Source organism: Oncorhynchus nerka, linkage group LG19 (assembly GCF_034236695.1).
Source record: "Oncorhynchus nerka isolate Pitt River linkage group LG19, Oner_Uvic_2.0, whole genome shotgun sequence".
NCBI lineage: Eukaryota > Metazoa > Chordata > Actinopteri > Salmoniformes > Salmonidae > Oncorhynchus > Oncorhynchus nerka.
In genome coordinates this window covers 34336325-34361671 of record NC_088414.1, presented here as the reverse complement: position 1 = coordinate 34361671, position 25347 = coordinate 34336325, and the positions used below count along the sequence as shown (strand labels likewise).

General features: G+C 44.5%; 1 protein-coding gene across 2 annotated transcripts; it reads left to right on the top strand.

Moving 5' to 3' along the window:
• Positions 1-604: 604 nt before the first annotated feature.
• On the top strand, positions 605-25347 carry dpp3 (dipeptidyl-peptidase 3). 2 transcript variants are annotated; one of them, XM_065004893.1, is made up of 18 exons: positions 605-756; positions 14843-15173; positions 15465-15554; positions 15650-15787; positions 15936-16010; positions 16266-16359; positions 16479-16609; positions 20003-20133; positions 20221-20279; positions 20389-20583; positions 21140-21252; positions 21482-21574; positions 21834-21896; positions 23278-23402; positions 23526-23646; positions 23874-24053; positions 24187-24349; positions 24536-25347. In XM_065004893.1, the coding sequence occupies exons 1-18, from the start codon at positions 620-622 to the stop codon at positions 24676-24678; spliced, it is 2382 nt and encodes a 793-aa protein (XP_064860965.1). In that variant the 5' UTR covers positions 605-619; the 3' UTR covers positions 24679-25347. The 2 variants fall into 2 exon arrangements, with proteins under 2 accessions (XP_064860965.1, XP_029476799.1); XM_029620939.2 differs by lacking the exon at positions 605-756 and adding an exon at positions 9912-9997.

Below are 25347 nucleotides of genomic sequence, written 5' to 3'. Positions count from 1 at the left end.
GACTTTATCACATTGTCCTAGGTGCTTGTGCAGGTTCTAGGCCTAATGTGGCTTCAAGAGTCATTCCATGCGAAAAGAATGCAGATGTTACAATGTTGTTATAACCATGAGAAATGAAACAATGGGAAGAGAAGCTTGTGACGGTTTCTTTATTCCTGGAAAATAAAAGTGCAACCCAATCTCGTAATTTAATGTGATGCATCGGGTAATGTCAATCAAGAATGCTTGACAATTGTAATCAAATTAAACATGTTTTTGTATAATTAATGCATTACCTAAACGCATCTCTATAGCCTATAGACGTTAACAAAATATCCATACTGATATGATTAGGCCTCTCAGACTATTATGCCTAGTAGAAAGAGGGTCAATCTTTCAGGTCAGCCCAAAAAAAATCCAGCCATAGAGTATAGCCTATCATCATCAAAATACAAATGTTAACATGCACAATTAGAACTCAAACACAATTAGAGCAAGCTTAACTAATTTCGAGCCTAGTAACTTTGCTCACCGCATCCTCCTTTGATTGTCTCGTCTGGCTGCCACGAAAAGCTCCCACCTTGGAGACAGTCGATAACATCATCGTGGAGCTGCTGATCTGCACGAAGTGCAACTGGCGATGTACTCTGCTGGACATGCTAGCTGTTCTCGGCAGCGCATCATCACTTCAAACGCATTAAGTCTTGGTGTTACTTCAAACGCATTCCGTCTTGGGGTTATCGGTTTGCCTACTACTACTGGTAGTACCGGTAAAATGTAAGTTACGAATCGCAAATCACCATACAGCTGACACACTTCGATTTCATCAATAATTTTGACTTCACTTTGGTTGTCACAAATACGATACTGCGTATTTGCTGATGAATGTCCAGATCTCTGTCAATTGGTTCAATGCCATTGTTGTTTCGTCTGACAATCGCTTCTAAATTATCTGAAAAGTATGCATTAACCGACTGTTTGTTTATAATGAGGGACGTTGCACGTTTAACCTGGACACAAATAGTATTTATTTGTTCAGCCATGATGGCATGTGAAAGTGGGTTTGACTGTCCAATCTGAGGCTCGAACATGATCTGAGCGCGTGATGTTGCTGTTTGGTGTCTTGTATGGAGGGCCAAGATGACCCAAATCAAAAATAAATGAAAACATATAAATAAATCTATTTCGGCCATCTTGGTCCTCCATAGTCTAGGTCTTTAATTGAAAGGAAAAAAACAAAAACCTACAGACACTAGGCCCTCTGTGGAATGAGTTTGACACACATGCTTAGCTATCACCCTCAGATCCAGAGTGAATGCATACATTTTCATACTGTTATAAGTTTCATTGGGCTTCATTTGTTTGGTTATTTTACTCCTAAACTTCAATACATTTCTCTGTGAATTGTGTTTGAGTTCAAACTGTGTCATTTATATTATATTTAGTTAGTTTTATCCTTTTTCCCTGCTCTCTTGAGGCTCCCCAGGGGTGAGAATGTCAGACTAGACTGGGCGCTGACAAAGACAAAAATATCAGTAGACCACAGTAGAAAAATGTTAATCTGATGTTTGTGGTGTTTGAATCCAGAATGGGCATACCCAGACCCAGAGCAATATAGACTCTGGGCATACCCATCACCAGAGTCACTAAAATAGAATGATGAGACGCTTGTGTTTCCACTCTAACTGTTGTCCACAGAGCAGAATGGCGGACTGTCAAGCTCTTGCGGTCCCCTGTCTTCCTTTTTTTTTGGATTGATGGATATATCTCATTCTTTGAATACTTTTTAAAATATTAGATGAGGGGCGTTGACGTCAACCGCCTGTATATATAATGAAGAGTGAGACGCTATGGTAGCCTCATAAATATGCATAGATCCTCCCTCTGCAATTGGATCCTGGACTTCCTGATGGGCCGCCCCCAGGTGGTGAGGGTAGGCAAAAACACATCCTCCATGGTTACCCTCAACATGGGGGCCCCTCAGGGGTGAGTGCTTAGTCCTCCCCTGTACTCCCTGTTCACCCTTGACTGCGTGGCTGTGAACGACTCCAACACCATCATTAAGTTTGCCGATGACACAACCCATGAGACAGCCTATTGCGAGGGGGTCAGAGACCTGGCAGTGTGGTGCTACGACAACAACCTCTCCCTCAACGTCAGGGAAATAAAGGAGCTGAGCATGCACCCATTTACACCGACAGGGCTGTAGTGGAGGGGATCGACAGCTTCAAGTTTCTCTGTGTCCACATCACTAAGGACCTATCATGGTCCCAATACACCAACACAGTCGTTAAGAGGACATGTCTTCCCTCTCAGGAGGCTCTAAAAAGGTTTGGCATGGGCCTCAGATCCTCAAAGTTATACAACTGCACCAACGAGATCATCATGACTGGCTGCATCACCACTTGGTATGGCTACTGCTTGGCATCTGACCGTAAGACACTACAGAGCGTATTGCGTACGGCCAGTACATCACTGGTGCAGAGCTCACTGCCATCCAGGACCTCTATACCAGGCGGTGTCAGAGGAAGGCCCAGCCACCCAAGTCATAGACTATTCTCTCTGCTACCTCACGGCAAGCGGTACCGGAGTGCCAAGTCTGGGACAAAAATGCTCCTGCACAGCTTCTACTCCCAAGCCATAAGACCTCTGTTTATTATATATCATGATTACCTAGTCACTTTTACCCCTAACCTACATGTACATATTACCTCAATTACTTCAACTACCTCGTACCAACTAACTCTGCATTGTTGGGAAAGGGCTCATAAGTTTCACATTTCACGGTAAGGTCTACTATACCTGTTGTATTCAGCACATTGTGACAAATAACATGCAATTTGATTTAGACCCTCTTGAATATCAACAGGGACAACTCCGGTATAAATTTTTTTTTCTCAAAGTTGCCAGGATGTCACGTGCATCACACTTAGATCAGTACACTCGTAACAACCTAAGGCATTACAACTTCTATTATATAAAATAAACCTAACATATCAAAATAGCAGTGCATGGAGGTGAGGAGCTGTCATTCTGAAGTTTAGGGGCGATGAGTCCGATAAGGTTGACGGCTGTGATAAAAGAGTTGATGGGGAAGTTGTCAATGCTAAAGTGTTAAGAGATGGGAGCTTGTTGGTGTTCATGTTGGCGCAGAGGGAAAAAGCTCAGAGTTAAGCAAATAGGGAAGTGTAAAGTGGTGTGGAGCAGCTGGACTGATCAAGCAGTGGATTAAAGGGGTGATAACAGGAGAGGTGTGGAGCAGCTGGACTGATCAAGCAGTGGATTAAAGGGGTGATAACAGGAGAGGTGTGGAGCAACTGGACTGATCAAGCAGTGGATTAAAGGGGTGATAACAGGAGAGGTATGGAGCAGCTGGACTGATCAAGCAGTGGATTAAAGGGGTGATAACATGAGAGGTATGGAGCAGCTGGACTAATCAAGCAGTGGATTAAAGGGGTGATAACAGGAGGGCATGTCGGTGTTGTCACTGAAGAGGAGAGCAACAACTTGAGAGGAGGAGTTCTAGTGAATGTTCAAAGATTTCCAGCAACTAGGGATGGGGATAGGGGTGGAGTTAGGGGTGGGGTTAGGGGTGGAGTATTCTGTTACACTTCAAGGACAGGGTACTGCCAAATAAAGAAACCCTTAGGATATATGAGACATTATGTGAGGGTGTGTGTCCCGAAGCCTTTAAGATGTTATAACTGACAGAGGGCATGTGGCAACAGCCTGTAAAGAGAAAAAGAGATGTGCCAGGTATGGAGGGGAGCATGAGTATGGGAAGTGTGGGGATGGGGGGATGTAACAGATGAATGAAAATGGCAAAGTGATGGAAAATCAGATAGAAATGAAATCTCTGGTAAGCCTGAATGACAGCCAAGGGACCAGGAATGATGTAGCCACAGGGAAAGAGTCTGCCTTGAACCTCGCTCTCGTATCTAGTGCAATGGCAGGAATCTGAGTGGTAGTTAAGGGAGGAGTCGACAGCAGGGAGTGATTATTACCCCATAGTAGGCCAGAGGGAGGAGGAGGCGTCAGTGGATGGAGTAGGCAGGTGGTTGTTTGTTAGGGCAAAGTGGGATGAGTTTCAGCAGCTCAGTGAGCAGGTGATGGGTGGATATGAGAGGGGATGTGGATAGTATGAATAACGGTGAGAACAGCGTTAGTGGGGGCAGCTACTGAGGCTATACCTAAGAGTTCAGGGAGGAGGAGGAGGAAAACAGTTCAATGGTGGACGGAGGAGTGAGGGGAAATGGTGAGGAGTAGGAACAGGGCATTTAGAGTACTGAAAAGGACACATAACTTCCAACATCTGATTCAGTATAAGCAGGCCCAGGCCCCGGTGAGGAGAACTATCCGTCAGGCAATGAGGTCATGTTGGTGTCAGGTTATGTGACACCATTGGAAGGGGAACATTTATGGGGGATGATTAAGAGGATGAGTGGGGTCACAAGGGTTGTGGGGTTATCCAGTGTTGACGAGTGGGAAGGATGTGGCGGTAACAGATGAGGAGAAGGCAGAGATGATGGTCAAAGCGTTTGTCCAAATTTATAGCTCTGAAAAATGGTCAAAGGAGGGACAGAGCGGGAGAGAGCGAATGAGAGAGGAGCACCCTGGAGTGCTGGATAGGAGAGAGGAGGTAAATGATGTGTTGAATGCACCATTTGCCATGGAAGAGATGAACAGGGCTATAGGTAAGGCTGGGTTAACTTCACGTGGGAAAGATGAGGTGTGCTATGTTATGCTGACCCATCTTAGTGATGAGGCACTGGATAAGGTATTGGTGTTGTACAACAGAGTGTGGGAGGAGGAGAAACTACCAGACAGTTGGAAGGAGGCAGTAGTGGTACCAATCTGGAAACCAGGGAAGGACCCAACTAGGCCAACAAGCTATCGGCCAGTAACTTTAACATCATATGTATGTAAGATTATGGAATGTACAGTATGATTACGGAGAGGCTAACTTACTTCCTGGAGAGCAGGGGGCTAGTATCATTAGAGTGGGTTTAGGAAGGGGAGTGTAACTATGGACCCAGTGCTCTGCTTAGAAGCAGAGGTCAGGAAGGCTCAGGTGAACAAGGAGACTGTTGTAGCTGTCTTTGATGTGAAGAAGGCATATGATATGTTAATCAAGCTTGAAATTATGGGGGTAGGAGGAAGAACGTACAACTGGATAAAGGATTTCCTGTTTGGAAGGTCTATCCAGGTGAGGGTGGATAACGGTACACCACAGAGGATCGTGATTAGTCCTCTGTTGTTCTCAATCATGATCAATGATGTTTACTCTCAGGTACAGACGGATATTGGGAGGTTGTTATTTGCAGATGATGGGGCCTTATGGAAGAGGGGAAGAAATGTGCCATACATAGTCAGGAAGGGACAGGAAGCAATTGATGAGGTAGAACGGTGGGGATTCAGGTTCCCTGTAGAGAAAACACAGTGTTCTTTTCCAGGAGGAAGGTGGGAGATGAGGTATGCTTGAGGTTATATGGGAGAAACTTGGAGAGGATGGGGAAATTCAGGTTCCTTGGGGTATACTTTGACACTAGACTGACTTGGGCAGAACACATTGAGAGAGTGGTGGGAAAGTGTAAGAAGGTGCTAAATGTGTTGCTCTGTCTGACGGGGAAGGAGTGGGGGGGGCTGGGCGTTCCTCATTGAGGACCATGTATGTTGCATTGATCCGGTCTGACGGGGAAGGAGTGGGGGCTGGACGTTCCTCATCGAGGACCATGTATGTTGCATTGATCTGGTCTGACAGGGAAGGAGTGGGGGGGACTGGACGTTCCTCATCGAGGACCATGTATGTTGCATTGATCCGGTCTGACGGGGAAGGAGTGGGGGGGCTGGACGTTCCTCATCGAGGACCATGTATGTTGCATTGATCCGGTCTGACTGGGAAGGAGTGGGGGGCTGGACGTTCCTCATCGAGGACCATGTATGTTGCATTGATCCGGTCTGACGGGGAAGGAGTGGGGGGCTGGACGTTCCTCATCGAGGACCATGTATGTTGCATTGATCCGGTCTGACTGGGAAGGAGTGGGGGGCTGGACGTTCCTCATCGAGGACCATGTATGTTGCATCATCTGGACGTTCCTCATCGAGGACCATGTATGTTGCATTGATCCGATCTGACAGGGAAGGAGTGGGGGCTGGACGTTCCTCATCGAGGACCATGTATGTTGCATTGATCTGGTCTGACAGGGAAGGAGTGGGGGCTGGACGTTCCTCATCGAGGACCATGTATGTTGCATTGATCCGGTCTGACGGGGAAGGAGTGGGGGGGCTGGACGTTCCTCATCGAGGACCATGTATGTTGCATTGATCCGATCTGACAGGGAAGGAGTGGGGGGCTGGGTGTTCCTCATTGAGGACCATGTATGTTGCATTGATCCGATCTGACAGGGAAGGAGTGGGGGGGCTGGACGTTCCTCATCGAGGACCATGTATGTTGCATTGATCTGGTCTGACGGGGAAGGAGTGGGGGGGCTGGGTGTTCCTCATTGAGGACCATGTATGTTGCATTGATCTGGTCTGACGGGGAAGGAGTGGGGAGGGCTGGGTGTTCCTCATTGAGGACCATGTATGTTGCATTGATCCGATCTGTAATAGACTATGGCAGTATACATTATGGTTTAGCAGCCCAGACCTCATTGTCATACAGGGGCAGGGACTCAGAATATATAAGGGCACAAGGCGAGACTCAAATGCAGACACAGGAGGCAGAGCTCCGATATTTATTATAACAAAGGGAGTAGGTCAGGTACAGGCGAGAGTTCATAAACCAGGTCAGAGTCCAAACAGTATCAGACGATAGGTTGTTTCGAGGTCAGGCCAGGCAGGGGTCTGAAACCAAATCTGAGTCCAAAAACAGTACAAATCAATTCAAATCAAATCCAATTTTATTTGTCACATACACATGGTTAGCAGATGTTAATGCGAGTGTAGCGAAATGCTTGTGCTTCTAGTTCCGACAATGCAGTAATAACCAACAAGTAATCTAACTAACAATTCCAAAACTACTGTCTCATACACAGTGTAAGGGGATAAAGAATATGTACATAAAGATATATGAATGAGTGATGGTACAGAGCAGCATAGGCAAGATACAGTAGATGGTATTGAGTACAGTATATACATATGAGATGAGTATGTAAACAAAGTGGCATAGTTAAAGTGGCTAGTGATACATGTATTACATAAAGATGCAGTCGATGATATAGAGTACAGTATATACGTATGCATATGAGATGAATAATGTAGGGTATGTAACATTATATTAGGTAGCATTGTTTAAAGTGGCTAGTGATATATTTTACATCATTTCCCATCAATTCCCATTATTAAAGTGGCTGGAGTTGAGTCAGTGTCAGTGTGTTGGCAGCAGCCACTCAATGTTAGTGGTGGCTGTTTAACAGTCTGATGACCTTGAGATAGAAGCTGTTTTTCAGTCTCTCGGTCCCAGCTTTGATGCACCTGTACTGACCTCGCCTTCTGGATGATAGCGGGGTGAACAGGCAGTGGCTCGGGTGGTTGTTGTCCTTGATGATCTTTATGGCCTTCCTGTAACATCGGGTGGTGTAGGTGTCCTGGAGGGCAGGTAGTTTGCCCCCGGTGATGCGTTGTGCAGACCTCACTACCCTCTGGAGAGCCTTACGGTTGTGGGCGGAGCAGTTGCCGTACCAGGCAGTGATACAGCCCGCCAGGATGCTCTCGATTGTGCATCTGTAGAAGTTTTTTGAGTGCTTTTGGTAACAAGCCAAATTTCTTCAGCCTCCTGAGGTTGAAGAGGCGCTGCTGCGCCTTCTTCACGATGCTGTCTGTGTGAGTGGACCAATTCAGTTTGTCTGTGATGTGTATGCCGAGGAACTTAAAACTTACTACCCTCTACACTACTGTTCCATCGATGTGGATAGGGGGGTGTTCCCTCTGCTGTTTCCTGAAGTCCACAATCATCTCCTTAGTTTTGTTGGCGTTGAGTGTGAGGTTATTTTCCTGACACCACACTCCGAGGGCCCTCACCTCCTCCCTGTAGGCCGTCACGTCGTTGTTGGTAATCAAGCCTACCACTGTTGTGTCGTCCGCAAACTTGATGATTGAGTTGGAGGCGTGCCTGGCCACGCAGTCGTGGGTGAACAGGGAGTACAGGAGAGGGCTCAGAACGCACCCTTGTGGGGCCCCAGTGTTGAGGATCAGCAGGGTGGAGATGTTGTTGCCTACCCTCACCACCTGGGGGCGGCCCGTCAGGAAGTCCAGTACCCAGTTGCACAGGGCGGGGTCGAGACCCAGGGTCTCGAGCTTGATGACGAGCTTGGAGGGTACTATGGTGTTGAATGCCGAGCTGTAGTCGATGAACAGCATTCTCACATAGGTATTCCTCTTGTCCAGATGGGTTAGGGCAGTGTGCAGTGTGGTTGAGATTGCATCGTCTGTGGACCTATAGGCAGGATGATAGTCAGAACAGGCAGGTGGGTTCGGAGTCACGACAGGCAAGGGTCGAAACCAGGAGGACTAGAAACAAACAGAGACTGGTAAAAATAGGAACAAGGAAAACCGCTGGTTGACTTGGCAAAACAAGACGAACTGGCACAGAGAGACAGGAAACACAGGGATATATACACCGGGGATAACCTGGAGGCCTGGAGGCGGTGGGGACAGTCATAAGAACAGGTGAACCAGATCAGGGTGTGACAAAATATGTAGTGGGGCGTTTCGAACGTCCCCAGTGGCTGCACTACAGGTGGAGATGGGGGATATGCCTTTGCAGATTAGGAGACAACAGCTGGCAATTAATTATTGGGTATACCTACAGGGACATGGGGTGTCTCATCCTGCGAAAGTGATTTTACAGGCATGCTGGGATGATGAGTAAGGACAGGACGTACTGGGTCATTATTTGTAGTGCAGGAATGTGTGGTGGCAGTCAGGAAACGTATTACAGATCACCTGGCTGTATATGCGGCAGAGCTGATGGCCATACTGTTGGCCTTGTAGTGGGTGGAGGACGTCAAGCCAGACAGAGTAGATATTTGCTCTGATTCATGTGCAGTGTTGATGAGTCTGCAGTCCTTTAGCTCACGTAGCAGACAAGACCTGCTTTGTGATGTACTACAAACCCATGGCAGGATTAGACAGATAAAGGGGAACGTGGGTTAGAGAGGAACGAGGCAGTTGATGTACTTTTTAAACAAGCACTTGGGGATGTTGTTGTAGTTTCAATGAGAAAGGCAGAGGCAATACGCCTGATATGGACAGTGATGGTGCAGAGATGGCAGGAGCAGTGGAATAGAGATAGTAAGAGCAGGCATTTATTTCAAGTACAGAGGAAAGTTGGGGAGGATGGCAGGAAGGAACAGAAGAGAGGAGGCTATTTTTACAAGAAGGTGGGACAAGCTGGTTGAATAAGACTTTAAATGTGATAGGAAAGCATCCAACAGGAAATGGTGATTAATGTCAGGAAATAGAGACTGTGGAGCATGTATTGCTACAGTGTGGGCAGTATCAGAGGGGAAAAGATAGGCTGAGATCTAGTATGAGGGAGAAGAGGATACAATAAATTAGTTTAGAGTATATTGAATAGATATAGTCTCAAAAATGTTGTTTTTCTTTTTTAAGAGCAACTGGGCTGGCAGGTAGGATTTGGTTTGGGAGACTGAGTGGGCAGTGGTTTAAGACACTGTATTACAGTGCTAGAGGTGTCACTACTGACCTGGGTTCAATCCCGGGCTGTATCACAACCGGCCATGATCGGGAGTCCCGAACTGTGCACAATTGGCTCAGGGTAGAATGTCATTGTAAATAAGAATTTGTTCTTAACTGATTTGCCTAGTTAATTAAAAATTGTTGATCAATGTCCCTAGTCCGACACTCCAGTACAGCAGGTGGCGGTAATGCACCATAACTTTGGATAACCCCCCCCACCGAAGAAGACAGGCGGGCTTGGCATTGAACGAACATAGGAAGTGAATTTGAGAGTGAGATTGCAATTTGACGTTCAGACGTGTCCACAAATAATCAGGTAGTGTAGCCTAATACAAACTTGATTTAACGGCAACAAAAATACACCATAATCACTGCTGGATGTTTCTTTGTAACCTGATTAAAGGCTTGCGTATTGTGAATGTACAGTAGCAAGCGACAGAGGATTTACTCACTCAATGTTAGCTAGCCGGCTGACTAGCTAGCTAAGGTTAGCTGTTAGCCAGGGGTGTATTCATTACGGAAACTGTTTACTGTTTAAGAACCAAACCGAGGAAATGGAACGAAACAGAGAGGGACCTTATCTCTCGTTTGCATTCACAAAACGTTTTGTTAATAGACGAAACTTTTGCAACAGAATCGGCGTAATGATTACACCCCAATACATAGCGGTAACTGGATAACTAGCTACCGGCTGCTACCATGTTCCACTATTACTATAACGTTATATAAGTTAAAAAGTGTATGTTTTCGAATGAACACCGGCGTTACGAATGTTCTTTTCGCGGCAATCTATATTGCAAAATCTGGAGTTTATCCTAGCTAGTTAGTTAGTACCTTAATGTTTTATTGAACCAACCCATTCGCTCCCACTGGCTAACCTAGCTAGATGGCTAGTAGCCAGCGGATCCGACCCGCTTTATTACAGTTGCACTAGGGTCAGAGAGACATTATATTTAGGTTGAAGGCCACAGCATGCTCCCCATCCGAAACAGTTTGTGCATACATTATGCTTACATTTTGTGACTCGTGGACCTTTTGGAGGCCAAAATAAAAAAGTATTTATACACTGAACAAAAAAATATAAATGTAACATGCAACAATTGCAAAGATTTTACTGAGTTACAGTTCATAAAGAAATAATTCAATTTAAATACATTTATTAGGCCTTTATCTATGGATTTCAAATGACTGGAAATACAGATATGCATATGTTGGTCACAGATACCTTTAAAAAATATATATGTTTTTAAAGGATCAGAAAACCAGTTAGTATCTGTATCTGGACCACCATTTGCCTGATGCAGTGCGATACATCTCCTTCGCATAGAGTTGATCAGGCTGTTGATTGTGGCCCACACAAAGCCATACATGTGGTCTGTGGTTGTGAGGCCAGTTGGAAATACTGCCAAATTCTCAAAAATGATGTTGGGGGTGGCTCATGGTAGAGAAATGAACATTCAATTCTCTAGCAACAGCTCTGGGGGACATTCCTGCAGTCAGCATGCCAATTGCATGCTCCCTCAACTTGAGTAATCTGTGGCATTGTGTTGTTTTAGTGTTTCATTGTCCCCAGCACAAGGTGCACCTGTGTAATGATCATGCTGTTTAATCAGCTTCTTGATATGCCACAACTATCAGGTGGATGGATTATCTTGGCAAAGGAGAAATGCTTACATGGGACCAACACTTTAATGTTTATATTTTTGTTCAGTGTATATAAACTCGGGAAGAAAAAGAAACGTCCTCTCACTGTCAACTGCGTTTATTTTCAGCAAACTTAATGTGTAAATATTTGTATGAACATGACAAGATACAACAACTGAGACATAAACTGAGCAAGTGCCACAGACATGTGACTAACAGAAATTGAATAATATGTCCCTGAACAAAGGGGGGGTCAAAATCAAAAGTAACAGTCAGTATCTGGTGTGGCCACCAGCTGCATTAAGTACTGCAGTGCATCTCCTCATGGAATGCACCAGATTTGCCAGTTCTTGCTGTGAGATGTTACACCACTCTTCCACCAAGGCACCTGCAAGTTCCTGGACATTTCTGTGAGGAATGGCCCTAGACCTCACCCTCCGATCCAACAGGTCCCAGACGTGCTGAATGAGATTGAGATCTGGGCTCTTCGCTGGCCATGGCAGAACACTGACATTCCAGTCTGGTAGGAAATCACGCGTAGAACGAGCAGTATGGCTGGTGGCATTGTCATGCTGGAGGGTCATGTCAGGATGAGCCTGCAGGAAGGGTACCACATGAGGGAGGACGATGTCTTCCCTGTAACGCACAGCTTTGAGATTGCCTGCAATGACAACAAGCTCAGTCCGATGATGCTGTGACACACCGCCCCAGACAATGATGAACCCTCAACCTCCAAATCAATCCCGCTCCAGAGTACAGGCCTCGGTGTAACGCTCATTCCTTCGATGATAAACGCGAATTCGACCATCACCCCTGGTGAGACAAAACCTCAACTCGTCAGTGAAGAGCACTTTTTGCCAGTCCTGTCTGGTCCAGCGACGGTGGGTTTGTACCCATAGGTGATGTTTGTTGCAGGTGATGTCTGGTGAGGACCTGCCTTACAACAGGCCTACAAGTCCTCAGTCCAGCCTCTCTCAGCCTATTGCAGACAGTCTGAGCACTGATGGAGGGATTGTGCGTTCCTGGTGTAACTAGGGCAATTGTTGTTGCCATCCTGTACATGTCCCGCAGATGTGATGTTCGGGTGTACCGATCCTGTGCAGGTGTTGTTACATGTGGTCTGCCACTGCGAGGACATTCAGCTGTCCGTCCTGTCTCCCTGTAGCGCGGTCTTAGGTGTCTCACAGTACAGACATTGCAATTTATTGCCCTGGCCACATCTGCAGTCCTCATGCCTCCTTGCAGCATGTCCAAGGCACATTCATGCAGATGAGCAGGGACCCTGGGCATCTTTCTTTTGGTGTTTTTCAGAGTCAGTAGAAAGGCCTCTTTTAGTATCCTAAGTTTTTATAACTGTGACCTTAATTGACTACAGCTTACACTGTTAGTGTCTTAATGACCGTTCCACAGGTGCATGTTCATTAATTGTTTGGTTCATTGAACAAGCATGGGAAACGTTGTTTAAAACCTTTACAATGAAGATCTGTAAAGTTATTTGGATTTTTACAAATTATCTTTGAAAGACAGGGTCCTGAAAAAGGGACGTTTCTTTTTTTACTGAGTGTGTGTGTGTGTGTGTATATAATATATATATATATATGTTATTATTATTTTTGGGAACTCAGTCTGGGTCTCAATTTTTGAGAGTTAAAATAATAGAATACACAGGGTGCAATTTAGAAATGTGGTTGTGCATCAACAGTTACTCAATACCATTGTCAGCAAAAAATTATTTGATTGCTAAGTTAGTCTAGGGGCCAGCTATCTAAACTTGTAGTAAGCATGGTTGAATTATAGACCTGGGTGGGGCCCATTGATAATCGGTTATATTTAAAACGGCGAACATTTTCGTCAACCCTTTTGCAAAATGTGTAGAATTGCCGGAAATTAGCTGAAAAACTGCACATTTTTCTCTACTCCGTGGCAAAATGAGTAGAATTGCATGAAATTCGTTAGAAAAATTCTAAATCTTCTCTCCGCCCCATTGCAAAATGTGTACATTTGCAGGAAATTACGTTTTGTATTTTTTTTTTTTATCTTCGCTGTCACGAGGGGAGCTTTCAAAATGTTTTTCTCGGAAGATGGGGGTTCCATTTTTTTGTGGCTCCCACCTCCATCAAAGTTACCCATCCCCGATCCAAACCGCTGTGAAATATATTTTCCATAACCAAAAATATTGTATTTTCAGCTGTGTGAAGCTTGTGTACAAAACTGAAAGTAAAAGCAAAACTTAAAAACAGGAAGCATAGAAATAGCCCCCATAGAACAGATCTACCACTTTTTAGACTTGCTTTCAATGAGAATGACAGATTTATAACTCACATTTCTATGTGAATTTGGTCAGGTCACCCAAAAAGTTACATATTTAAGTTTTATGGGTGTGTCTACACTTGACACTTACATGTGACTTCCACAATTAGAATCGAAGATCGGGTCTAGTCGCATTGTGGTTGGATCAGAGTGGCAGGTAGCCTAGTGGTTAGAGCGTTGGGCCAGTAACCGAAATGTTGCTGGATCGAATCCCCGAGCTGACAAGGTAAAAATCTATCGTTCTGCCCCTGAACAAGGCAATAATTTGTTCTTAACTGACTTGCCTAGTTAAATGTAAAAAGAAATATATAACCACAACTTCAGGTAGTGGTCAGGGACACATTGTGTCCAGCTTTCCTCTCAGTCTGGACGCAATCAGGCTATCGAAAGCACATACAGTGGGCGACGTCAGCAGTGCTCTGCACACAAGTCTCCATAAAACGTGGTTTTGGGAGCAAGAGGCACCTTTTTTCATTAAATGTTGGATGAAATACGTTCCTAGTGTATGAGGAACGTGTTTGCTGGCTTCATAAAAGAAATTATATCAAAAATATATATTTTTGTTTGGCTAACCTGTTAGCTGGATAAAGTAGTTGCCATTAAGTTGTGTTGTCAGATTTAGCATGTTCCACCATTTGCAGAATGCATACAGGCATTGGAAAAAGGAATCAGGACATAATGTGGACATGGTGCACATTTAAATGCAGCTGACGCATGACGTGTTCGGAATTTCATGATCACAACTCACATGATTAGAATCAAAAGCTGCATGATCTGTCAAGTGTAGACATGGCCTGAGTTACCCCGGAGCCGCTGCGAGATATGGTTTGGAAAATGTACCTCAGGGATGAGAAATGCATTGTACTCCTAATCGTCCCATTTTTCCCAGCTGTTACACAGAAGATTTAAAGACTGCTAGTCTTTCTGTAAAACTGTCCTTTTCGTCCTCCTGCTAAGTAGCAGAAGCCACAGCAGCCATGGAATGGCAATGTCAGCCAATCTGCTCCTTCGTTGTTAAACGTGATGTAGCTGTCTAGCTAGTATTGATGGCTTTATCATGCAATGTATTTAGTTAAAGTTACAGCTAGGAAGGATTCTCAGAACTTCTCACCTGATGACTTGAGACATAATGTTAGTGTGGAAATGTAACCATACATGTAGAAACATTTCTTGCAGCTAATAATATGCATTTCGTTTACATCTACAGATTCTCAACAGTGAGTGTTGTGTTGAAGAGGCAGCTGCAAGCGTCCAGATTGTTGTTCACCATGGTGGACTCTCAGTACTTCCTCCCCAATGACATTGGGATCTCTGCGCTGGACTGTACTGAAGCCTTTCGCCTGCTGTCCCCTAGAGAAAAGCTCTATGCGCACTACCTCTCCCGGTCTGCCTGGTACGGAGGACTGGCTGTGCTGCTGCAGACCTCGCCTGAGTCTGCCTCCATCTTCGTTCTCTTACAGAGGCTGTTCCGCAAGCAGCCAGCAGCACAGCTGGAGAGCATGGCCACTGCAGCTGGACTTAGTCCTGAAGAGTACCAGGTCAAGTAATACACCTACCTACAGAGCCTTGAGATAAAAACTGAGTCAAACAATGTTTTCACCATAGAATTCGAATTTGTGTATACACACACACACACACACAGTGATGGTAGAGGCTTAGAGTTCCATTAGAATATAGGCTTTAGAGTACAAACTACACCTTGTGTTGAATATGTCACACATCCACTCCACTTGCTCATACTCCCATCCACTCAGCCTGTTGTAATAAACATGTCTTCTGTAACTCCGCCTGACTAGACAATAATAGCTATTTTTCTTCCGTATTTACAGGCCTTTCTTGTTTATGCTGCTGGTCTCTATGCCAACATGGGAAACTACAAGTCATTTGGAGACACCAAGTTCATTCCCAACCTCCCCAAGGTAGATCATCCTCACTTTTATAACGGAATGTATTATAAAAAAAGCCTTGACATAATCACGACGGTGGCCTTTAATAACCACTTATTGCGGTTTAGGAGAAGCTGAAGGCCCTTGTGTGGCAGAGCCAGGCATTCCAGGACAGCCCCAGTGAGATGGAGGCCCTGTGGGACAGCTGCTCCACCCTCCTCTTCTCCCTGGAGGACCAACAGAAACAGCTGGGCTTGGGGGACAAAGTGAGAGACTTCATGATGCCAAGCTTTTATCTTACTCATGCCTTATGTGGTGATGGGTTGTCTTATTGGCAGCCTTAGTTGTTTGAATAAATCCTGTATACTGTAGCCTAGGTGTTGATAATGATGTTACTTTATTTCTTGTTCTCAGGGAGTCACCACATACTTCTCAGGGAACTGTTGCTTGGAGGATGCAGAGTTGGCCCAGAAATTCCTGGATTCAAAGGTGTGTATTCAAGTTTGTCTTATGTCTGTGTTATTAGTATTTAAGGATTTAGGCGGCAGGTAGCCTAGCGGTTAAGAACGTTGGGCGTAACAGAAAGGTCGCTGGTTCGAATCCCCAAGCCAACTAGGTGAATAATCATCTGTTGATGTGCCCTTGAGCAAGGCACTTCACCCTAATTGCTCCTGTAAGTCACTCTGGATGAGAGCGTCTGCTAAATGACTAAAATGTACATTTATATAAGTGTCTCCCTTCCAGAACCTGAGTGCCTACAACACACGACTGTTCAAGAACAAATCAGAAGAAGGGAAGGCCAGCTATGAGGTGCGCCTGGCGTCAGCTGAGCAGAAGGGTGAGAGTGCCAGGTCCTTTTTAAAAAGCTATGCTAATTAAGGAAACACTAGTTATTTTTCTGTTAATGTCAGTAATGCATTCTCTTTATTAAATCCCCTGTATCTGTCTTTGCTGTAGACTGTGCAGTGGATGGGGAGGGAGAAAGCAGGTGTGGCAGATACGACTTTGAGGACTGCGTCTTCATGGTGTCCAGGGGAGACTATGCTTACCTTATGAAGAAAGTGAGTGAAAATCTGGAGAAAGCAAAGGTGAGTTCAAAGACAATATTCTAATTCAAATGTACAGTGCATTCGGAAACTATTCAGACCCCTTGAATTTTTCCACATTTTGTTACGTTACAGCCTTATTCAACATTGGATCAAATGTTTTTTTTCCCCCTCAATATACACACTACCCAATAATGACAAAGCAAAAACAGGTTTTTAGACATTCTTGCAAATAAAATAAATGTATACAAGTATTCAGACCCTTTACTCAGTACTTTGTGAAGCACCTTTAGCAGCGATTACCACCTCAAGTCTTCTTGGGTATGACGCTACAAGCTTGGCACACCTGTATTTGGGGAGTTTCTCCCATTCTTCTCTGCAGATCCTCTCAAGCTCTGTCAGGTTGGATGTGGAGCGTCGCGGTTTCATCAGACCAGAGATTCTTGTTTCTCATGGTCTGAGTGTCCTTAAGGTGCCTTTTGGCAAACTCCAAGCAGGCTATCATGTGCCTTTTACTGAAGAGTGGCTTCTGTCTGGCCACTCTACCATAAAGGCCTGATTAGTGCAGTGCTGCAGAGATGCTTGTCCTTCTGGAATGTTCTCCCATTTCTACAGATGAACTCTATAGCTCTGTCAAAGTGACCATCGGGTTCTTGTTCACCTCCCCTCCCTGACCAAGGCCCTTCACCCTCAGTTGCTCAGTTTGGCCGGGCGGCCAGCTCAAGGAGAAGTCTTGGTGGTTCCAAACTTCTTCCATTTTTAAGAATGATAGAGGCTATTCTTGGGTACCTTCAATTAGAGGTCGACCGATTATGATTTTTCAACGCCGATACCGATTATTGGAGGACAAAAAAAAAGCAGATGCCGATTTAAATAAATAAAAATGTGTGTATATATATATATTGCAGACTCTTCAGCAGACTCTTCAGTATCATTGTCACTTCAGAGCTGTGTGTGTGTTTTACAGATGGCAGAGAAAAGCAGAGCACCAGTGTGGGACTATTACATGGAATTGGCAAAAATCTGTGTGTGTGTGTATATATATATATATATATATATATGTATATACACACACACACAGATTTTTGTAATAATGACAATTGCAACAATACTGAATGAACAATGAACACTTTTATTTTAACTTAATATAATACATATTATGGGCTTTTGGATGGGTGTTCTTAAGGTGGTTGGTGGTATTTTTTGATTTAGCCGTTGCTGACCCCATGCTTACATCTTTATCACAAATAAGTCACCTTGCTTTCCCTGGTGCCAATTCCATGTAATAGTCCCACACTGGTGCTCTGCTTTTCTCTGCCATCTGTAAAACACACACACAGCTCTGAAGTGACAATGCTACTGAAGAGTCTGCTTAGGAGACAAATACTCTCAACTGTTTGAATAAAAATAGAGTTTAAGTTGCCTGTGATGAATGTTGAAAACAACTAATTTCTATATGCAGGAAATCCTATTTTAATAATGGACATGGTAAGAATTTACTACCAAAGTGCGAGTCATAATTCCCATGACACCTTCTAGCAAAATCTGAAAAGCGGTTCCTTCAGTCATTTATTCCATAGGATATTTTTAGATTCACTTAAAATAAGGTCTGTGTTTCGTGTAGGCTTACACCACCTTGCCAATTTTATAACTGTGTAGATATCATGGTAACTCTGATCAATATTGGCTAAATATAAGCGAAGATCATTTTTTTTGTAGAGTGGATTTATGAAAATATTTTGACAAACGTTACCTTATCCTAGTGAGATTTACACGGGTATCAAAACGCTGAGGTGGTTTAAGTACAAAACACAGACCTTATTTGAAGTAGCTCAAGACATTCTCTATGGAAGACATGAACAGAGGCGGTTTAAGCACGAAACACAGACCTTATTTGAAGTAGATCAAGACATTCTCTATGGAAGACATGAACGGTAAAATAACGAAGGAACCCCTTTCATGTTCAGCCACAAGTTATTACAGGAATTATAACGCGTCGACTATCTCTCTAAACCATATACCTTTGACTATTACGAGCCTGCTGCTGCCTACCACCCCTCAGTCAGACTGTTCTATCAAATATCAAATCATAGACTTCACTATAATAAACACACAGAAATACGAGCCTCAGGTCAAATTCGTAAATTATCACCTCGAAAACAAAACGTTTATTCGGTTCCGTATTTTATCGGGTGGCATCCAGGAGTCTAAATATTCCTGTTACATTGCACAACCTTCAATGTTATGTCACAATTACGTAAAATTCTAGCAAATTAGTTTGCAAAGAGCCAGGCGGCCCAAACTGTTGCATATACCCTGACTCTGCGTGAAATTAACGCAAGAGAAGTGACACAATTTCACCTGGTTAATATTGCCTGCTAACCTGGATTTCTTTGAGCTAAATATGCAGGTTTAAAAATATATACTTGTGTATTGATTTTAAGAAAGGCATTGATGTTTATGGTTAAGTACACATTGGAGCAACGACAGTCGTTGATTGTTTTTTTATAAGATAAGTTTAATGCTAGTTTACAACTTACCTTGGCTTACTGCATTCGCGTAACAGGCAGTCTCCTCCTCGTGAGGCAGGTGGTTAGAGCGTTGGACTAGTTAACTGTAAGGTTGCAAGATTGGATCCCCCGAGCTGACAAGGTAAAAAATCTGTCGTTCTGCCTCGTTTCTAGGCCGTCATTGAAAATAAGAATGTGTTCTTAACTGACTTGCCTAGTTAAATAAAGATTAAATAAAGGTGTAAAAAAAATACCGATTTCCGATTGTTATGAAAACTTGAAATCGGCCCCAATTAATCGGCCATTGTGATTAATCGGTCGACCTCTACCTTCAATGCTGCAGACATGTTTTTGTTACCCTTTTTCAGATCTGTGCCTCGACACAGTCCTGTCTCGGAGCTCTACGGACAATTCCTTCGAACTCATTGCTTGGTTTTTGCTCTGACATGCACTGTTAACTGTGGGACCTTTTTATGTAGACAGGTGTGTGCCTTTCCAAATCATGTCCAATCAAATACATTTACCACAGGTAGACTCCAATCAAGTTATAGAAACAACTCAAGGATGATCAATGGAAACAGGATGCACCTGAGTTCAATTTCGAGTCTCATAACAAGGGGTCTGAATACTTATGTAAATAAGGTAATTCTGTTTTTAATACATTGCAAAAGTTTCTAAAAACCTATTCTCGCTTTGTTATTATGGGTATTGTGTGTAGATTGATGGGAAAAAAATCAAGAAAAAAAAATCTATTTTAGAATAAGGTTGTAATGTAACAAAACTGTAGACAAAGTCAAAGGGTCTGAATACTTTCTGAATGCACTGTTTTTTTGTCCCTTTATCAATTAAAAAATGTTTCAAAACTACTAGTGCATCTTAGAAATGTGTGTTTGGTCTCGTGTCAACGTCTTGTCCTTGATGACAGGACCATGCTGCCAATGAGAACCAGAAGCGAATGCTGGAGGAATATGCACAGAGTTTCACCTTTGGGTCCATAGAGGCGCACAAGGAGGGCTCTCGTTTCTGGATCAAAGACAAGGGACCCATCGTTGAGAGGTGAGAGAGCATTGCCTTCCACTCAGGATGAAATAAAAGTAGCAATTCCTTAATTTTCTGTTCTTCTTTTTCCCATTTCTCTCCTAGTTATATTGGCTTTATCGAGAGCTACAGGGATCCCTTTGGTTCCAGGGGAGAGTTTGAAGGTACAAATGAAGAGGCAAAGCATGTGTTATCAATATCACCCCTTTTATCATGACATGTTTTGGAAGACTCATTGGTGATCTTATTGGGTTTTGTCTTTGCTTCCCTCAGGCTTTGTGGCTGTGGTGAACAAGGCCATGAGTGAACGCTTTGCTAAGCTGGTGAGCTCAGCCGAGGTGCTGCTGCCAGAGCTGCCATGGCCAAAAGACTTTGAGAAGGACCGTTTCCTCCTGCCAGACTTCACCTCCCTGGACGTACTGACATTCGCTGGCAGTGGCATTCCAGCTGGCATTAACATTCCCAACTGTGAGTGCCACTTCCAACGGACTCTTTATCTCTTTAATATTGACATGACTGATCCACAGTTTCTTATGGTCTTGGAATGATCTCTTAATCATCAAATCAAATTTATTTGATATAGCCCTTCTTACATCAGCTGATATCTCAAAGTGCTGTACAGAAGCCCAGCCTAAAACCCCAAACAGCAAGCAATGCAGGTGTAGAAGCACAGTGACTAGGAAAAACTCCCTAGGAAGAAACCTAGAGAGGAACCAGGCTATGAGGGGTGGCCAGTCCTCTTCGTCCTCTTCTGGCTGTGCTGGGTGGAGATTATAATAGAACATGGCCAAGATGTTCAAATGTTCATAAATGACCATCATGGTCAAATAATAATAATCACAGTAGTTGTCGAGGGTGCAGCAAGTCAGCACCTCAGGAGTAAATGTCAGTTGGCTTTTCATAGCCGATCATTCAGAGTATCTCTACCACTCCTGCTGTCTCTAGAGAGTTGAAAACGGCAGGTCTGGGACAGGTAGCACGACTTCAGCTAAACGTTAACTCTGTGTGTCTGATCTGTGTCCAGATGATGACATCAGACAGTCGGAGGGCTTTAAGAATGTATCCTTGGGCAATGTGCTTGCTGTGGCCTACGCTACCCAGAAGGACAAGCTCACCTTCCTGGATGAGGAAGACAAGGTAAACGACAAGCTCACTATGACCAAAACTGAAAGCAATTGTCTTGGAATGGTTCTGGACTATCTGACATGAAAAAAAGCTAGATACATTTATGGTAAAACATTAAATTAATGTTAAAATCCAGGTCATGTGGCATTATTGCACAGAACACAGGGCCCTATCAAAGATACAATTTATGTCTCAGTCGGATCTTTTTCAGTTCCTTCAATGGTCGCTCTCTGTCTTTCAGGATATGTACATTAAGTGGAAGGGGCCCTCCTTTGAGGTGCAGGTTGGCCTCCATGAGCTGCTGGGCCATGGCAGTGGGAAGCTCTTTGTCCAGGTGAGCGAGAGCGAGTCCTCTTCATCCATGCTCATGTCATGCATGGTCAGTCTTTGCATCCATAGCCTAGTCTATGCATTTGAGTGCTTACATTTCTCCAGCTCAGCCCCCCCCCAAGCTGTTTACCATAACAGTGGCCAGGTGACCGCTTTGCTATTGATTGAACTGCACATTGCTCCTTTGATATCTAAATGTATGGTTTTCAGTTACAGCCATTGTGATTGATTAAGTGTATCATTATGTGCTGTCACGTGTACAGGATGAGAAGGGGAATTTCAACTTCGAGCAGGATAATGTTCGAAATCCGGAGACTGGAGAACAGGTGAGTCTATACATCAGTCATTTGGTATCGTAAGTTTTCTTAATTCTTTGCTTTGGACTGATTCTGAGACAGCATCATTTATTGTCGGGGTAAAGCACATGACCAGAAAAATGTGGACACCTGCTCGTCAAACATCTCATTCCAGTATCATGGGCATTAATATGGAGTTGCCCCCCGCCCCCCCAGTTGAGCCATGACCAGTCCCCCCTTGCTACTATAACAGCCTCCACTCTTCTGGGAAGGTTTCCACTAGATGTTGGAATATCGCTACGGGGACTTGCTCCCATTCAGCCACAAGAGCATTAGTGAGGTCGGCACTGATGTTGGGCGATTAGGCCTGGCTCGCATTCAGTGTTCCAATTCATCCCGAAGGTGTTCGATGGGGTTGAGGTCAGGGCTCTGTGCAGGCCAGTCAAGTTCTTCCACATCGATCGCGACTAACCATTTCTGTATGCACCTCGTTTTGTGCACAGCGGCATTGTCTTGCTGAAACAGGAAAGGGCCTTCCCTCAACTGTTGCCACAAAGTTGGAAGCACAGAATCGTCTAGAATATAATTGAATGCTGTAGCATTGATTTTCCTTCACTGGAACTAAGGGGCCTAGCCCAAACCATAAAAAACAGCCCCAGACCATTATCCCTCCTCCACCAAACTTTACAGTTGGCACTATGCATTCGGGCAGGTAGCTTTCTCCTGGCCTCCGCCAAACCCAGATTCATCCATCAGACTGCCAGATGGTGAAGCATGATTCATTACTCCAGAGAATGCGTTTCCACTGCTCCAGAGTCCAATGGCGGCGAGCTTTACACCATTCCACCCAACGCTTGGCATTGCGCATAGTGATCTTAGGCTTGTGTGCAGCTGCTTGGCCATGGAAACCCATTTCATGAAGCTCCCCATGCTTCTTCCAGGGGCAGTTTGGAACTCGGTACTGAGTGTTGCAACTGAGGACAGACCCTTTTATGCGCTTCAGGTCCCATTATGTGTCCCATTATGTGAGCTTGTGTCGCCTACCACTACGTGGCTGAGCCGTTGTTGCTCGTAGACATTTCCACTTCACAATAACAGCACTTACGGTTGACCGGGCAGCTCTAGCAGGGCAGAAATGTAACAAACTTACTTGTTGGAAGGGTGGCATCCTATCACGGTGCCATGTTGAAAGTCACTGAGTTCTTCCGTAAGGCAATTCTACTACAAATGTTTGGCTGTGGAGATTGCATGGCTGTGTGTTCGATTTTATACACCTGTCAGCAAATAGCCGAATCCACTCATTTGAAGGGGTGTCCACATACTTTTATATATATAGTGTATCTATGATCTTGATTTAAGTCTTGAAATTTCTGGTTTAAGTATTGTCTAACGTATGGTTTATGTGCTTCAGATCACCACCTGGTACAAAGGCAATGAAACATGGGACAGCAAATTTTCCACTATTTCTTGCTCCTATGAAGAGTGCAGGGCCGAGTGTGTGGGGCTTTACCTCTGCCTCAACAAACACGTGCTCAGGTATCTTTACGCAAGTGCACACACACATACTCTGGTACTCACTGAAGCTACATGAATATATAAACAGTGATCTTATATGGGTCAGGATGCTCTAACGAGGATGATGTCCCTGTGGGTTTGCAGTATCTTTGGCCATGAGGACGAGGATGCAAAGGAGGTGGTGTACATCAACTGGCTCAACATGGTGCGAGCTGGCCTACTGGGCCTGGAGTTCTTTACCCCCGAGAGCAAGAGCTGGAGACAGGTCAGCGGAGTTCAGTCCTTTGTATAGTACAGCCTATCATGCTGTCTTTCTTACTCTAAAGCTCTTTTGAATTGCTTTCCCACTGACTGAGCGCTAGTCCCGTGAGCCAGCATGATCTCGCGTGTTTACATGAATGGTTCGCTACAGTGTTAATCAGTCTGGTAGTATGAGGCTATATGTGACCCCTTGTATCTGTTTGACTGAACCTCCTGTTGTCTCTGTCTCAGGCCCACATGCAGGCTCGCTTTGTGATCCTACGGGTGCTCCTGGAGGCTGGCGAGGGGCTGGTGAACCTGAAGGAGAGCACAGGAAAGGATGGGTGCCCAGATGCCCTCATAACACTGGACCGCAGCAAGGTCCACACTGTGGGCAAAGCTGCCATCGAGAGGTTCCTATGCAAACTACAGGTACAGTCGTAGAAGCCTAGAAAATGTCTTGGTCATGGCTGGGATTACAGGGGTAAATTACCAGCCATTGATATTAAATTTAAAAATCTAATCAAGTCTCCTATTTGACCCATTATAATCCATGTCCCTGCAGGTCATCAAGTCCACAGCTGATGTGGAGGGAGGCAGAGCTCTGTATGAGGGCTACTCAGCTGTGTCAGACACTGGTTCTCACAACTTTCTGCGCCTGCGGGAGACTGTTCTCCTGCGCAAAGAGGCTCGCAAGATGTTTGTTCAGGCCAACACAAGGGTCAAAGGTCAGTCTTTTTCCCCCTGTCCTAATGCCAAGACACACGTCTACATTTTAAATGGCCCTTTATATATCTTCCTACTAAGTGGTCTACTTTCTTGATAATAAGACTTTTTTTTATCACCCAGCCTAAACCATTCTACTGGCACATACGCCATTGTTGTTCTAAGACTTGATGTATTGTGTGATGCAGGTGAAAGTGTGGAGCTGGTGGAATACGAGGGTAGTGCAGCCGGACTGATCCGCTCCTTCACAGAACGGTTTGCAGATGATGCCGAGGAGGTGGAGGCCCACCTGCTAGAGCTGAACAAGAGGGATGCCCCCTGCTGGTGCTGAGTGAACAGTGCAGATACAGTCAAAGCACTGCTAAGACCCAGACATGCTACTGCCCTGCCCATGCCTGCTTCTGACTGAAACATCCCTGGTCTGTGTGGACTTGTCATAAGAAAGGATCTTTCACTGTCAAATGCCTAAATCAGTCAAGGGTAGAATGCACATGTGGTTATGGCTGTAATTGGGAGACATTCAACCCCGAGGCACAGTTTCAAACTACGTTAAGTCCCTATCATTATACAGTTATTTCCCCCTTCCAATATCAGGAAGGATAGGAACAGTGTAAACAATCTGGTGTTGAAAGGACCTAGTGGTAGGAGCTTGAAGTCAGTTTGAAACAAGGCCAGAGTATTAAAAAAAGCTAAGTGACTCAAGGGGACTATACACGGTTCACCAACTGTGTCAATCAAATCCCAACCACAGTCTTATTAAGCTTTTGTTGACACATTGCAATTGCTCTTTGTCTTGACAATGTTCTTTTTATAGAACTCCTTCCAAATAATATGAATCATATGATAAGCTTTTTGTCCCTTGTGTCCAGGGCACTTGAAGCCACCACTGTGACATGGTCAAAGGCAAAGCATTGTCAAAGGGTCCACAGTACTGTAAGTCTCTCTTGGTTAGGTTGTTGAGAAACAACCTATACAAAAATACATTTGATTAAAACAATAA

Excerpts from the sequence above, each read along its gene's own strand:
- dpp3 (XM_065004893.1), top strand. The coding sequence starts at position 620 with ATGTACTCTGCTGGACATGCTAGCTGTTCTCGGCAGCGCATCATCACT. Across the intron at positions 20,280-20,388 it reads TTCCAGGGGAGAGTTTGAAG|GCTTTGTGGCTGTGGTGAAC; the intron begins GTACAAATGAAG and ends TGCTTCCCTCAG. Across the intron at positions 24,350-24,535 it reads GGCCAACACAAGGGTCAAAG|GTGAAAGTGTGGAGCTGGTG; the intron begins GTCAGTCTTTTT and ends TGTGTGATGCAG.